Source organism: Ursus maritimus, unplaced genomic scaffold (assembly GCF_017311325.1).
Source record: "Ursus maritimus isolate PB19 unplaced genomic scaffold, ASM1731132v1 scaffold_36, whole genome shotgun sequence".
NCBI lineage: Eukaryota > Metazoa > Chordata > Mammalia > Carnivora > Ursidae > Ursus > Ursus maritimus.
In genome coordinates this window covers 2,357,491-2,373,187 of record NW_024426230.1, presented here as the reverse complement: position 1 = coordinate 2,373,187, position 15,697 = coordinate 2,357,491, and the positions used below count along the sequence as shown (strand labels likewise).

At 56.5% G+C, this 15,697-nt stretch overlaps 1 protein-coding gene across 1 annotated transcript; it reads left to right on the top strand.

Annotated features, from left to right (window-relative positions):
* The first annotated feature begins 736 nt into the window (after positions 1–736).
* Positions 737–15,352, top strand: TGM1 (transglutaminase 1). The gene is made up of 15 exons (XM_040620780.1): positions 737–836; positions 1,549–1,875; positions 2,024–2,212; positions 3,196–3,444; positions 3,824–3,942; positions 4,049–4,156; positions 4,594–4,768; positions 5,129–5,267; positions 5,399–5,502; positions 8,007–8,095; positions 8,823–8,976; positions 9,084–9,365; positions 9,502–9,662; positions 10,011–10,147; positions 14,940–15,352. The coding sequence occupies exons 2-15, from the start codon at positions 1,551–1,553 to the stop codon at positions 15,166–15,168; spliced, it is 2,460 nt and encodes an 819-aa protein (XP_040476714.1). The 5' UTR covers positions 737–836; positions 1,549–1,550; the 3' UTR covers positions 15,169–15,352.
* The last annotated feature ends 345 nt before the right edge of the window (positions 15,353–15,697 follow it).

The window sequence follows — 15,697 nt, the reverse complement described above, 5'->3', positions numbered from 1 at the left end:
CCCCCCCCCCCCGCCCCAACCCAATCTCAAACCTGTAGAGACACAGGAAGCTGGGGGCAGCTCACTCATGCCAGGGGTTGTGAAGCAGCTGGAGGAAGAAGGAAGGACAGATGGGTGGGGGGGATCAGAGGATCTGGTAGAGCCGGCAGGTCAGGGGGTGGCTGGTGGAGCCAGTCTGAGGGCCTGGCTGCTGATGTCACCAGTCTGCAGCTTAGGATCCCAGGACCTCCCTGGGCAGGACCAAGACCAGGCCCATGGGCCAGTTTCACAAGGGTGAGCCTGGCCTGGGCCACACCAGAGCCTGGCAGCGGGGGGCCTGTGAGAGCAGACGCAGGCCACCTGAGCTTGGGAACAGGGTCCCCTGCATAGGGGCCTGCGTGGAAGGGGTACCCTGCCCCATTGCCCTCAGGGTTTCACACCTAGGAGAGGGGGGCCTCTTCTGCACCAGACTGGCAGGGGTCAGCCTAGAGTGGGGCCCCTCAGTGGGGGCAGTCTCACCAAGGCCTTCCACTTTCACCTCAGCTTTGAGTCCTGACAGACCCCGGCCCCACCCTGTGTCATCTCGTTCCCACAGTTCCTCGAAAGGGGAAAGGGGACGAGGCTGGGTCTCATTCTCTGCCCCTACTTCCAGAGACAGCCCCCAGAGGCTGGGCCTCCGTGGGGGGGGGGGTTGGAGCAATCAGGCTTCCCTTTCTCGGAAGCTTGGCCCCGCCCTCCCCCCTCATAAACCACATACCCGCCCGCCCCACACCTTGCGCTCGCCCCGTCCCAGCAGTCCGGACCTGTCCCAGCCTGGCTGCCGGACTCAGCGCTGCTGTCACCAACGCCGCTGCCAGGTGAGGCTCTGTTGGGGACTTCGGTGCTGAGCCTGGGGACCCACGTCGGGCCCCAGCAAGGTGGGGCACGGGCCAGCCCGAGCCTGCCAGCCCGGGTCAGGCTGCCCTGATGCAGAGGCTCTGCGCCCCTGAGACCACAGGCTCCCGCACCTGCAGCACCCCACCACTCCCACAGCTCATGTGGGTGTTTGACCCAACGTGGGGAATGCCAAGAACCCCAAGTCCTGCATATCATCTGCCTGTCTTCTGCAAGGAGCTTCTGCTAAGGGATGGGGGCAGGGGATCTCTGCTAAGAATGGGTCCTAGAGGCAGGCAGCTCCTGGACCTCTAAACCTAGTAACTGGCAGGTGGAGGGAGTCCCAGGAATGGTCTGTGTGCTGGCTCCTGAGGCTGTGACAAGTATCCATTCCTTTCTGGGATGGGTTCTTGAGGGCAGGTTTCTCAATGGGGCATCTGGTTTGGTGGATGTCACTGGGGGTAAAAGGGAGACTTCTGTGCAATGTGGGTAGTTTCTCTAGGTGAATCTGAGAGGAGTCTTTGGGGAGGGTCCCTGGTTGGGTCTGGGGGAGTCTCTGGGGCAAGATCAGATCATCTCAGTCAGCTGAATGGGCTGAGTTCTCCAGATGCAGGGCTGGTGTGTGTGCTGGCTGGGCTGTGCTAAGTACAGGAGGTCTGAGTGGGTGATCGGAGCCTCCCTGCCTCTTCCCCACAGGCATGACGGACGGTCCTCGTTCAGACGTGGGCCGCTGGGGCGGGAACCCTTGGCAGCCCCCCACCACACCTTCTCCAGAGCCAGAGCCAGAGCCGGACACACGGTCCCGTCGAGGAGGCCGCTCCTTCTGGGCTCGCTGCTGTGCCTGCTGCTCCTGCCGAAATGGGACAGATGGTGACTGGGGATCTGAGCCCCATGGAGACGGAGGCTCCAGGGGTCGAGGGTCCAGGTCTGGAAGTCGAAGACCGGACTCGCGGGGCTCAGATTCCCGCCGGCCTGGCTCCCGGACCGGCGGTGTGAATGCAGCTGGAGACGGCACCGTCCGAGGTGAGGCCCTCCGGTCCACCTGATCTGCGAGCTCAAAGGCCTTAATGGGGCCTGAGACTCATCCTGATGTCCCTGGGGGCCTGGGAGGCTAACGATGGGGGCCTGGGCTTCCCAGAGGGCTCCGCTGACCCAGAACAATGGCTTGCAGAGGGCATGCTGGTGGTGACCGGTGTGGATCTGCTGAGTGCACGGTCAGACCAGAATCGCCGAGAGCACCACACAGATGAGTTTGAATACGATGAGCTGATTATACGCCGTGGACAGCCTTTCCACATGGTCCTCCACTTCTCTCGGCCCTATGAGTCCTCTGATCATGTCGCCCTGGAGCTGGTTATCGGTCAGTGAGGCCTGCAGTGGCAGGGCGAAAGCCACCGAGTTGGGGGGTGGGGGTGCTGGCTAGCAGAGCCTCCCAGCTCTGCTATTAGTGTCAGAGGGACATCTTTAAGCCCCTCTCTCACCCCCGTCCTCACCACTGCCACATAAGGCGGGTGCACGCACAGGAGTGTGTTTCAGGGAGGGTCTAGGTGTCCCAGTTTCCTAAGCTTACTCTCTCCTCCAGGACCATCTGTCTCAAAATACTTTCTCTTCGGTGCTTGCTTCAGCTTCTTCATCGTGGTGGCCTCTCTGTGCCTTTCTTTCTGGGTCTGTTGTCCTTCGCCAGGGTGTGGCTGGCTCTCTCTCTCTTCTCTCTGTCCAACTCTATCTCTCTGTTTCTCCGTCCCCGTGGCCCAGGGCAGGTGCCTCCCTCACCGCGTTGCTTGGTGGCCGTGGACTGCCCAGGCTGGTGATTATGCTGCTGCCGGGGGCGGGCGACTCCTCATACCCTTTGATTAGAGCCTAGCCTTGCCCACCCCAGCCTCTAATTTCCCGGGTACCCCCACCACTGCCACCAGGGATGCTCTAGGCTCTGGAAGCTGCAGCCCCACGGAGTAGGCAGGGTTAGCCTTCAGGATCTGGGCTGCCCTTTCACATGGGTTCGGGGTATCTGGACCCAGCCAGGGCATCTCTGCTCCTCCAGCCCAGGCACTGGGACAGTCAGGCAGGCAGAGGGTGATGGTGGCCTTGTCTCTTCCACCCAGCTCTGAGTTCAGTGTCAAGGGAACAGGTTTGGGATGTTGGACTGGGGCTGTGCCCTGGCATGCGGGCAAGCATCGGGTGGGGACAGAGCTGCTCTCAGAGACTGTCACAGACTAAGGTGATGGCCCAACTCAGGACACACACACACTGGCTCATACACATTCTGGGTGGGGCTGGAAGAAGTCCAAGGCTCCATCTCCCCTCAGAGGCCTCACTAGCTAATTGCTGCTTCCCCTGCTCCAGGAAACAACCCCGAGGTGGGGAAGGGCACCCACGTGATCATCCCAGTGGGCAAGGGGGGCAGTGGAGGCTGGAAAGCCCAGGTGACCAAGGCCAGCGGGCAGAATCTGAACCTCCGGGTCCACACGTCCCCCAACGCCATCATCGGCAAGTTTCAGTTCACCGTCCGCACACGCTCCGAGGCTGGAGAGTTCCAGTTGCCCTTTGACCCCCACAACGAGATCTACATCCTCTTCAATCCTTGGTGCCCAGGTGAGCCTGCTGGAGTCAGGAGCAATGTGTGGACAGGAAGGAGGGCCGGTCAGAGCTTCCCTTCCTAGAATCCTAGGCTAGGTGCCAAGGTGCCTGGCCCTAGGAGAAGCCAGCCTGCTATTGTCCAGGTGAGGCAACCTAAGGTGACAGCCCAAGGTCACGCAGCCTTTCCTCAGCTGGTGAAGGGCCCTGGTTACAGCCACCTTCCTTCCACCATCTCTGTCATGCTCCCTCCATCCTTCCCGGGAGATGTGCTGTCAGGTTGGCGGTGTCCCCACTCCTCCTCTGTGGACAGTAGTCCTGCAGAATTGGCCCAGGGGCAGGTGGGGCCCAAGGAGGGGGCTAGAGGGGACCAGGCATGTGTGTTTTGGGGACACAGAGGACATCGTGTACGTGGACCATGAGGATTGGCGACAGGAGTACGTGCTCAATGAGTCTGGGAGAATTTACTACGGGACTGAAGCCCAGATTGGCGAGCGGACCTGGAACTATGGGCAGGTACGGCTGGCCGGGGCCATGTGCGCTTGGGGGAGCAAGAGACAGGTGGCGTGGGATGAGGGAGTGGGTGCTGGCCTAGGGGTCACCTCTCCCTCCCTCCCTCCAGTTTGATCATGGGGTGCTCGATGCCTGCCTATACATCCTGGACCGGCGGGGCATGCCATATGGAGGCCGTGGGGACCCTGTCAGTGTCTCCCGGGTCATCTCTGCCATGGTGAGCACCCTTCTGTCTCTCAGTGCTATTATGTGTCTGCCTCCTGCCTTCCCTGTCCCCTGCTCCTGCCCTTTCTGATTTCTCCAGGAACTCAGCCCTATCCTGCCCTTGCAAAGGGTATTGTGGGAGGGGTCTCACTCCCTCTCTTTCATCCTGGCCTGGCCCCACCCCACCCTTCCTGGCTTCAGTCCCAGCTCTCGTGGAATGTAGGGCCAAACCCAAAGCTTGGCACACCCAACATTCACATTACTGTGTCAGATGGGGGGGGGGAGGAATGACGACTGGTGTTTTGGGGAGGGGTGGGCAGGTCTCAGGCTGCTGGCTAGATCCTGAGACATTTAGGGGTAAGGGGTGGGGGCCGGGGCAGGGCTGGGGACCACATGGGAGGTCCTGGGCCTCTCCCTCCACTCCACCCCACACCATCCTGTCCTGGGCAGGTGAACTCCTTGGACGACAACGGGGTCCTGATCGGAAACTGGTCCGGTGATTACTCTCGAGGCACCAACCCTTCCGCGTGGGTGGGCAGCGTGGAGATCCTACTCAGCTACCTGCGCACTGGCTACTCCGTCCCCTACGGCCAGTGCTGGGTCTTCGCCGGCGTGACCACCACCGGTAGTGGCGGGATTGGGGCGGCAGCCGCCTGGGCTCTACAAGAAAGAGGGAAGGAAACCAGAGCCCCACCCAGCGGTGGCTCTGGTGCAGGGACAGGTGGGGGGTGGATGGTAGGCTGGCCTTAATTATCATTAATTAGTGTTAACTACCTAGGGAGGCCTAGGGGAGAGGAGGGAGAAGGGCCAGGCAGGGACAAGGTCAGGCCAGTGGCCTGGCTTCCTCTGACCCCCAGCGCTCCCTGGCCCCAAGGCCTCCTGACCCCTGACCAAGCCTGGCAACCCCAGTGGCCCTTGTCCCTCTCACTTGCTCACCACCCCGTTGCTGTCCGGGCCCTGAGCCCTAACCCTGACTCCTCCACAGTGCTGCGTTGCCTGGGCCTGGCTACCCGCACTGTCACCAACTTCAACTCAGCACACGACACAGACACATCCCTCACCATGGACATCTACTTTGATGAGAATATGAAGCCCCTGGAGCACCTGAACCATGATTCTGTTTGGTGAGGCTGGGGCTAGGCCTGGGCTGCCCATCCTGGCCGAGGGATGGTGACCGAGACCTGGACATCCAGGGGACATCGGGGAGACCCTGAGCAGGCTGCTCAGACCCAGCCCTCCCTCTGTGTCCATCCAGGAACTTCCACGTGTGGAACGACTGCTGGATGAAGAGGCCAGATCTGCCCTCGGGGTTCGATGGGTGGCAGGTGGTGGACGCCACGCCCCAGGAGACCAGCAGTGGTGAGGCAGGGCCCTGCCTGGCTCCTGTGTCCCCCCCGCCTTGGCCCCATCCCCATCTCCCAACCTGGGTAACAAACCCTGACTGTCAGGGCCGGTCCGGGCCATAGAGCCAGGCCCTTTAGCCCCCATGTTTCTTTAAACGGGCTTACCAACAGAATCACTGCCCGGCCTTTAGTCGATTGTCACCTTTTTGCGTAACTACCTGTTTGCCTAGATTTTCTTTGTTTATGATTTATTATGATTTATATATTCAGATGGCTCAAAAATCAAAAGATTCTTGTCAAGAGAGTTCAGTGAGCGGTTTCCCTCCCTAGCGCACCCACTCTTCTCATTTGCTTTTTTACTCACACGTCATGGAGATAATTAATTGAAGGGCCCTTTTATTTATATATATATATATTTAAAGTTAAAAAGGTCATTATAATAAGTAGTACATGCCTGGAAGTGGGGGAAGTAGAGAATTGAATAACACAAAATAGTAAAAGGTCTCTGTTCTCCCTCAGGACATTTTTGTTTTGTTTTGAGTCAATGTCTAGGTCCTACCCCAGACCTGGCACGTCAGACATCCCAGGGATAGATTGATGCTAAGAATCTATGTTTTTGAAAGTTTGAAAGTTCCCCTGGTGATGCTGAAGATCAGCTGGGTTGGAGACCACCAGAAGCCCTTGTGGGACACATGGCAATGATGGCCCAGGGAGGTGGAGTGACTTTCTCTAGGGCACAGAGCAGTAGGTCAGCAGCAGAACCTCTCCCGTCCCTGGCTCCCTCCCTTCACACATTCTCACTTTCACCAAGCTCCCCTCTTGTCTGTTCCATTGCTCATTTTGAGTTGTATATATGGTACAGAATAAAACCAGGGTTCAGATAGGTTCGCAGAAGAAAATAGCCCCCCTAACCCACCCCTCAGAGACCATCGCTGATGTCATCACCTACTAATTGTCTTTTCCCCAGCATACACGTTTCTGCCAAAACTGCACCGGCGGTACACTCTGTTCTCAAACAGCCCTCCCTTCCCACCTTAACATTCCGGCACCGGGCAGCGGGCCTGCCCCTCCTGCTGCCTTCTTCCCCAGCTCTCCCTTCCCCACCCCAGGTCAGATGGCGCTTGTCTAGCCTACATTCCTCCTCTCTGGCCAGACCCCTCCCTCTCAATCATCTCTACCAACGGTGCTCCCTGGCTGGTGCAGCCCAGTGATGCCCGCCATGCAGAAACAGCCTGGCCCGGGACCCTGGGAGAGTGGAGTTCCTGTCCCCACTCTGGGAAGTGGTGGGGTGTGTGGCCTGCAGGGGTTCCGAGCCAGACCCAGGCTTGAGTCCAGCTTGATCACTTCTCAGATATGTCATCTTGGGCAAGTTGCTTGTGCCTTCGCGCTTTGGTGCTGTCTGTAATATGGGGATAGTATATACCAGGTAGAGTTGTTGGGGGAATTAAAGGAGATCATCATACGTTAGAGAGATTAGTAGCTTGCCTGGAACATAGCAGCTACTTACTGAATATCTGCTCCTTCCGTTCTCTGATCTGATTGTCTTGTCAGACCCTGACATCTGTTTGGCCTCCCTGGGCCTGTTTCCCCATCTGTAAAAGGAAACCATAGTGCTGGTGTTTTCCAAGAGTCTTTCCTTTGCCTTTTTCTTTTCTTTTCTTTTCTTTTCTTTTTTCTTTTTTTTTCTTTTTTTTCTTTTCCTTCCTTCCCTTTCCTTCTTTCTTTCTTTCTTTCTTTCTTTCTTTCTTTCTTTCTTTCTTTCAATATTTTATTTATTTGACAGAGAAAGGAGAAAGCACAAGCAGGGGGAGCGGCAGAGGGAGAGGGAGAAACAGACTCCCTGCTGAGCAGGGAACCCGACATGGGGCTCGATTCCAGGACACTGAGATCATGACCTGAGCTGAAGGCAGACGCTTAACCGACTGAGCCGCCCAGGCACCCTTCTAAGTTTCTTTTCTGTTGGATGGCCCTCACTTCCTATTTTGTGTCCTCTCTTGCCAAGCGTCTTCCTTGTCAGCCCATCTGCTCCCAGAAAACTCCCCTGAGCATACTGAGAACAGACTCTATTTCCCACCAGCTCCCCTCCCACCTCCCCACAGAGAGGATGCACTGCAGGCTATAGGCAGGCAATAGAGCTAAGAGTTTATTCTGGATCTTTCTGGAAGGGTGGCTCTTTTCCCAGCCAGCAAGCAGAGCCACCGTGGGCTCTGGGTTTGTCTTGATGAAGGATGGGGGTCCTGAACTCTGGGGGTCACAGACACTGACATCCAGCTTCGGCCAGTGGAGGAAGGATGTGCCGATGCTTTGGTTATCAAGGCAGGCTTGTCCCACATTTGCACCCGCCCTGGTTGACTGAGGCCAAATGGAACCAAGCTCTTCTTTGTATTGCTTCCCTTGGTTGCACCAGGTGGCAGCTGACCCTGAGGCAGTGGGTGCTGGGCCTGGATGGGTGGGCCTTTCCCCAGGATCAGAGGTCCCCTCAGCCTCCTTTGATCTTTCACCTCTGTCCTGCTGCCCTAGGCATCTTCTGCTGTGGCCCCTGCTCCGTGGAGTCCATCAAGAACGGCCTGGTCTACATGAAGTACGATACGCCCTTCATTTTTGCCGAGGTGAGGGCTGTGCTCCAGGTGCCTTCTCGGGCAGTCTGGTGGGACCAGAGCACTGGCATCAGGCCTGGGTTCTCTGGTCCTGACTCCACCGCTGACTGACTAGCTGTGCGACCTTGGGCAAGTCATTTGTTCTAGAGTCTGGGTTTCCTTAACTGTAAAAGGGTGATAATAATGGCTGCCGTGCTTCCTGTACTCAGGATCAAAAGAAATAATGGGTATGAGGGGCGCCTGGGTAGCGCAGTCGTTAAAGCGTCTGCCTTCGGCTCAGGGCGTGATCCTGGCGATCCGGGATCGAGTCCCACATCAGGCTCCTCCGCTGGGAGCCTGCTTCTTCCTCTCCCACTCCCCCTGCTGTGTTCCCTCTCTCGCTGGCTGTCTCTCTGTCACATAAATAAATAAAATCTTTAAAAAAAAAAAAAAAAAAAAAGAAATAATGGGTATGAAACTGCTTTATAAGTCGTAAAGTCAGTGAATGAGCATAGGGGATTACTGTTATTAATGCCAAAATGTACTGCAAGGAGCCTCCCAGCTTCTTCTCTGCTCTCTGGCTTCATCTGGCTCAGCTTGGAAAGTCTCCCAGTTGGGCTGTGCCAGGAAGTTCCTGACCTTCGGATCCAGCCCTCCCTGCAGCTGGGGCTCAGGGGAAGGCAGCTGGGGGTGTGGCCCGCCCTCAGACCCCCAGGCTTGCTCATTCCTGGCTCACACGCCCCCCGCACACCCCCAACAGGTCAACAGTGACAAAGTTTACTGGCAACGACAGGATGATGGCAGCTTCAAGATCGTGTATGTGGAGGAAAAGGCCATTGGCACGCTCATCATCACAAAGGCCGTTGGATCCAACATGCGGGATGATGTCACCCACATCTATAAACACCCAGAAGGTACCATTCCTCCAGCATGGTCCGCTCTGGCCACACCTGGGGTTCCCACTGAGCACTTGCCCACTCCAGCCGTAGCTGTAACCTCACGCCTGCCCCTCGACCCCCAGGCTCAGAAGCAGAGCGGAAGGCGGTGGAGACAGCAGCCGCACATGGCAGCAAGCCCAACGTGTACGCCAGCCGCGACTCGGCAGAGGACGTGGCCGTGCAGGTGGAGGCCCAGGACGCGGTGATGGGGCAGGACCTGGAGGTCTGTGTGGTGCTGAGCAATCGTGGCGGCAGCCCCCGCACCGTGAAGCTGCACCTGTACCTCTCGGTCACCTTCTACACCGGGGTCACGGGGCCTGTCTTCAAGGAGAGCAAGAAGGAAGTGGTGCTGGCGCCAGGGGCCAGTAAGTGCTCCTTCCCCAGCCCTGCCCCACGGATGGCCAGGCACCCCGCAGCTGTGGGCCTGGAGACACCCCCCCCCCCACCGGAGGCCATGTCTGGGTAAGCAGGCCCAGGTGACACCTTGCCTCTCCTCGCCAGCGGACCGTGTGTCCATGCCTGTGGCTTACAAGGAATACCGGCCCCAGCTCGTAGACCAGGGGTCCATGCTGCTCAACGTGTCGGGCCACGTCAAGGAGAGCGGGCAGGTGCTGGCCAAGCAGCATACCTTCCGTCTGCGCACCCCAGACCTGTCCCTCACAGTGAGTGCGGCTTGCTGGGCAGGAGGGAGGCGCAGGGGCCGAGGGAAGTCGGAGGGGAAGGGGCGAGGGCACTAAGCTGGGAGAGGGCTGACCTGGCGAGCAGTTCCAAGAGGAAGTTGGAGACTGACTTTGGTCTCTTGTGCCTCAGTTTCCTCATCTGTAAAATCAGATCTTCTATGCCTGATTGGAGTTTCTTCTCTGGCTTTTGCAGAGCCCCATTTCTTTCAAGGGTGGAAATGTGGGGCTTGGGGAGATTTTGATGCAGAAGGAGTTTTCCCTCTGGTGGAGTGTATGGTTCTGCTGTATCTGGGTGGGGTCTCTGATGTGGAGGTGGGCTGCTTCTTCTAGTTATTGGGGGCCGCCGTGGTTGGCCAGGAGTGCGAAGTACAGATTGTCTTCAAGAATCCCCTGCCTGTCACCCTCACCAACGTCGTCTTCCGGCTGGAGGGCTCCGGGCTGCAGAGACCCAAGATCCTCAATGTGGGGTGAGTCTGGCCTCTCCCCTGCCGCTGCTCTTTTCTGCCTCCCAGACTGCCCCGGGTCCCACACTGCTTCCTGTCTTGGTCGGGACAGTAGTCAGCCAGGACCCAATCCAGCAGCCTGGAGCCAGCCCGCCATGCCTCCTGACTCAGTTCAGGGCCAGCAGCATTTAAGAAGACCTGCCATGTGCCTAGTCCCGGGCTGGTCCTTCCCCGCCGTCTCCCTAGGGAGCCAAAACTTAACTTGGGAATCATTAGCAGCTCATCACTAACGCATGCGCAGCGCTCAGGAACTGACCGGGCACTTCAGGCTCATTATCTCATTCGCAGACCACAAAAATCCTTTAAGGTACATTCGAGATCATCATATGATTAAAAGCAAAGCTTTGGGATCCTAAGATTTAGGTTCAAGTCCCAGCTCCAACACTCACTGGCTGCATGCCCTGGAGCGGTGACTTATCTCCTTTAAGCCTGTTTTCTCACCTGGGAAGTGGGGATGACAACCGTCCCGCTCCGAGGGTGGTTCAGAGAGCTAGGTGAGATATGCATAAAGCATTTAGTGTTGGCCTGGGCCCAATGCAAGCCACTGTTGGTCGTCTTATCTTGATTGTGGCCACCGTCACTCCCACTGTACGATAGGGAAGCTGGCAGCCATGCCATAAGGGGCAGGCTGGGCTCTTCCCACCATGGCGCACCTGACATGCCAGCTCTCAAGCCTCTTGCTTCCTTTGTGTCATGAGGGCCAAGCCACAGTTCCCAAGGCGAAGACCCTGTGCCTCAGGCCCTCCACCAGCGCCCCTGGGCCTCACCCTGGGCCAGGCGAGGCTCTGTACCCAGTGAGGGGACACCGAGTGCCTGTGTCCCTAGGCCTCCGCTGTCTTCTCTGACATAGATGCTCACACGCTGCTGAGTCCTTCCCCGGAATAGCACAGAGGGAAAGCAGAGAAGGCCAGAGGCTGACCTTTAAGATCAGACTTCTGGGGACAGGGGCAGGTGTTTTCCTCTTTTGACAAAGAGTGCCTGAGGGAAAGGGGTGGCCCCGTGGAGGAACTCGGTGGGGGATGCAGGGGGTCCCTGCCCGCCCTGCCACTCCTTTCCCTGACACGCAGCAGGCTCTGCCGGGTGGTGGCCGCCGCTTTTGCCAACAGGCCAAAGCTGAATGGTTGCTGTCCCGATCTTTGCCCCAGCCTTGACCTTGGGTGATGTGATATGCCACAAAGGAGTGCATTTTCCCGTTTCACCCCACATGGGTCTCTGTCACCTCAGAGAGTGCAGCTTGGGGCTCCCAGGTTGCTCACCCTATAGTCATCTCTCACTTGCAGGTGATGGAGAGAGTTTCCCCTGTTCCGGGGGATCCCCAGAGCTGGACTCCCCTCGGTATCTCCGTCAGACCTTGTATTTTTGTCCCTGCCTACAAGTAAAGAGGGGAACCCCTGTGCTGAGCATGGGGAGAGCCAGCCCCTCTCTTGAGCTGTGGGGCTTGTATGAGTCTCCCCCTACCCCTGCCTTCAAAGGCCCCAGTCTTGCCTCCAGTAAACGAGAGGGTTGGATGCTAATTTCTCAGGTCCGGTCCTCCTTGAACATTCTGTGGCTGCTCACTACTTCAGGCCCAGTCTGGGGTCTACAGAACAATTGAGAACTCCGAGGGGGAAGTCCCTGGGCTGGTGGTTCAGATATATTAGATTCCAAGACGGGTGTTACTTTGCTGTCATTAGCACATCAAAGGCTGTGGGATAGAAACCCCATTAAGCCTAAGGTGTGCCACCCAGCGGGGTGACTGGCCACTTACTAAACATTCCAAACTTACTCCTCCAGATGCTGTCGTCACCACCAAACCAGTCACCAGGGGAGGCTGGAAGTCTGTTCCAAACCCTTCTGGGGAATTTCCCCCACAGCCTGAATCATAGTCTCTAGAATGTCCTTAGGGTGGCCTTCCGGGGCAGATTTGACTTTGGAGAAACAGCCTGAGGCCATTTAGAGCTAAGACTAATTAAGAAGGCAGATGAACAAATGGGTGGGGATGCCCTTTTCCATCAGAAGCGAAGCTTGGCTGTCAAGGAGGAATGGGGTGTCTGTGGGGGTCAGGGGACAAGGAGGGGGACAGGGAGAGACTGGGTGCTCTTGATGTGCCTGTGGTTTTCAGTGGCTCTGAAGAAAAATCTGAGAGGAGTTTTTAAAAATGTTTCAAGCCTTGGCAACATGGTTGAACAAGTACGTAATTGCAGGACGGTGCTCATTTGAATGTCTGATTTCTGGTGTCCTTGTCGGAGAGTTGGTCTCATTACCTGCGCTCAGTTTCAGGCACATTGCAGCTGTAGCAGCTGATGTGCTCCACTTGAACCCGCAGAGGTGGGTATGGCAAGGTCACGGCTGACACTAAGGCCAGGGCTGGGAGCGATCTTGATGTCGCTAGCTGGAAGCGGAAAGGCAGCTTCTCTTGGAAATAATGGAGCCCGACTTTGGAGCCCGACTCTTGTGCAGACACCTCAGTCCTCCAAGGGAATGAGCCAACACCCCAACTTCGAAGATGAGCTCTCCTTGGGACAAAACATTTAGCTTGGAGCCTGCTTATTTGTATACCTTTATACAAATAAAGGTATGTTCTGAGATAGTACAGTTCAGTTTTAGTATGAGTTAAGTAGAGGGTTTTTTTTTTAAATATTCCATTTATTTATTTGACAGAGAGAGCACAAGCAGGGAGAGTGGAAGAGGGAGAAGCAGGCTTCCTGCTGAACAGAGAGCCCTAAACGGGGCTCCATCCCGGGACACTGAGATCATGACCTGAGCGGAAGGCAGACGCTTAACAGACTGAGCCACGCAGGCGCCCCTAGAGTTTTGAAGGCTGGTCTGAGCCTAAACAACTTGAAGCTCGTGTCTGTGGAAAAGTGGCACAAGTTAAAAATGCAAATTTGTAACCAGCCACAGTATGGCCTACCTGTTAAGTTATAGACTTCATGTTTAGTTATATGTTATGATAAGAAGTCTAGAAATTAGGTCTATAACTTAACAGGTAGACCGTAAATATCTCCCCACCTTCCACTTCTTCCCTCCTTCATGGAGCTTAGGGGCACCTACAAGCCCATCTGATCCCACCCCCTCATTTTGCATTCACTCCCATTTTACAGACCAGAAAGTGAGAATCAGAGTTTAGTAGCTTATCTTAAACCACAGAGCTAACAGTGGTAGAAGAAAGAGTACAAAGTGGTCCAGGGAAGCCCTTTGGAAGCAGGCTCCAAGCTAAATGTCTTGTCCCAAGGAGAGCTCATCTTCAAAGTTGGGGTGTTGGCTCATTCCCTTGGAGGACTGAGGTGTCTGCACAAGAGTCGGGCTCCAAAGTTGGGCTCCATCCCCAGGGCAGGCTTGGGTTGACTAGGGGGCCAGAGGCCAGGGTTCAGGCAGAGGCAGGAAAGGACAGATGCTAAGAGGCAGGAGCAGGTGGGATGGAAATGCAGTCATGGTCAGTGTGTAAAGCACACTTGTGGGCTGCTGCGGGAGTGCGGAGCAGGACAAGGCTCATTTCCCTGAGGGCAGGAGGTGCTCAAGGGAGCCCTCACTGAGGGGGTGGTGTGAGCGGGGCCTGGAGCCAGCCCAGGAGCAGAGCATGAAAGCAGTGAGTTCAGGGAGGGGAAGGAGCTGCCTGTCTGGGCTGGTGGGCAGGAGGAATGGTGGGGGATGATGAGGCCGTGCAGGCAGGGCTGAGTCAGAGGGATCCTGTGTGTCGGGTTAGGGAGCTGTAGTCCCATCCCATAAGCACCGAGGAAGCCCAGCCCTTGAAGGGTTCAGCTCACCTCCGAGTGACTAGAGACTGGAGTGGAAAAATAAGATAGGACCTAGGAGGCAAGGAGGGCCAGTTAGAAGGCTGGTGAAATTGTGACTCCCAGAGGGATGGTCTGGGACTAAATTTCCAGATATCCATGAAGAAGGGAGAAAATGAAGACGCTAGTATGTGTGTGCACACGCACACATGTATGTATGTCACACATCCGCACACCCGAATTGTCACCTTAAAGATGCCAGTTGTCTGTTCTTGAGAAGAACTTTGGTTTTTCTGTGAGATAGCATCCTTCCAATGTTTGGGGTATTTAAAATGCTCCTTCCTGTTTGGAAAGATGATCATTGCACAGGATAATTTTCTTCCACTGTCTTTCTTGGCAAAACAAATTATTTGGCAATACTGTGTTGAGCCCCACAGTCTCTCTCTCTCTCTCTCTCTTTTTAAGATTTTATTTATTAGAGAGAGAGAGAGAGCAAGAGAGCACAAGCAGGGGGAGGGGCAGAGGGAGAGGGAGAAGCAGACCCCCCACTGAACAGAAAGCCTCACTTGGGGCTGGATCCCGGGACCCTGGGATCATGACCTCAGCCAAAGGCAGACGCTTAACTGACTGAGCCACGCAGGTGCCCCCAAAGTCTTGTTTTGAAGTTTCCTCAGTCCTGGAAACCCCAGATGGGATGGGTGTGGATGGTGTGGTTAAGGCAGGAGCACTGGTGATGGAGAGTGGAGGAGACAAGGCAGCAGTCTCTGTCCAGGTGTTTGTGGGAGCAGGGAGGGATGAGTCCCGGAACCACTGGAAGATTCCCAGCTCAGGTAGCTGGGAGGGTGGCCACTGACCTGGCTATGCAGAGGCAAAGGCCAGGAGACCTTGGGGCTCAGGCTTTGTCCTGGCTGTGGGTGTGGGGGGTTCCAGCTGAGCCCAGAAATGTCTGAAGGGCCCCACTTCCTGCTCCTTCCTTCTTGGCTGCCCTGTCAGTCCTTTCTCCTGACTCCACCCAAGCCCCACGACCCTGTCTCTGCCCACAGGGACATTGGCGGCAACGAGACAGTGACACTGCACCAGAAGTTCGTGCCTGTGAGACCAGGCCCCCGCCAGCTCATCGCCAGCTTGGACAGCCCACAGCTCTCCCAAGTGCACGGTGTCATCCAGGTGGACGTGGCTCCAGCCCCTGGGGGCGGGGGCTTCTTCTCAGATGCTGGAGGCGACAGTGGCTCAGGGGAGACCATCCCTATGGCATCTCGAGGTGGGGCTTAGCCCCTGGCCGGGAGCGATGGGACTGGAGTCAGATGAGCAAGGACATTGCCTCAAGTCAGGGACCCACTGCAGAGCTGCTCCCCAGAGGCTCAGGTGGGGAGGCCAGGGCATCTGGGGAGGGAGCCAATCTTCACTTGCACAGGGCAGCACAGATGCTAATAAACTGTTTTTTAATGAACTGTTTTTAATGAAACCGTTCTATTTGTCAATTCATGCCAGGCCAAGGAGTGTGGACTCACCATCTGTCCCAGGGATGCATGTGGCATTTCTGGCACCCCTGGTTCTGAGCAGGTGGCTGGCAGGTCAGCGATGGTGCCAGCTCAGCAGCTCTTGAGATAGGGCTCTTGAGTGTTTTGACCAGTGTCCTCCCCACCCCCACCCCGGGGTGCGTCTACTGACCAAAACCCTTTGGAAGCCCCCTGGAGTGAGGTTCGACTGCCTCCTTCCACGGCGCCTACAGTGGGAGAGAAGGATCTAAACTGCCTTTTGTAGAAACGCGTTTGAGGTAGAAGTAGGTTGGAGTTCTCTC

Bases quoted from the DNA above. Each gene is read 5' to 3' on its own strand.
- TGM1 (XM_040620780.1), top strand. From the start codon at position 1,551: ATGACGGACGGTCCTCGTTCAGACGTGGGCCGCTGGGGCGGGAACCCT. The intron at 1,876-2,023 runs GTGAGGCCCTCC...AATGGCTTGCAG, and splicing joins TGGAGACGGCACCGTCCGAG to AGGGCATGCTGGTGGTGACC. The intron at 5,503-8,006 runs GTGAGGCAGGGC...CTGCTGCCCTAG, and splicing joins GCCCCAGGAGACCAGCAGTG to GCATCTTCTGCTGTGGCCCC.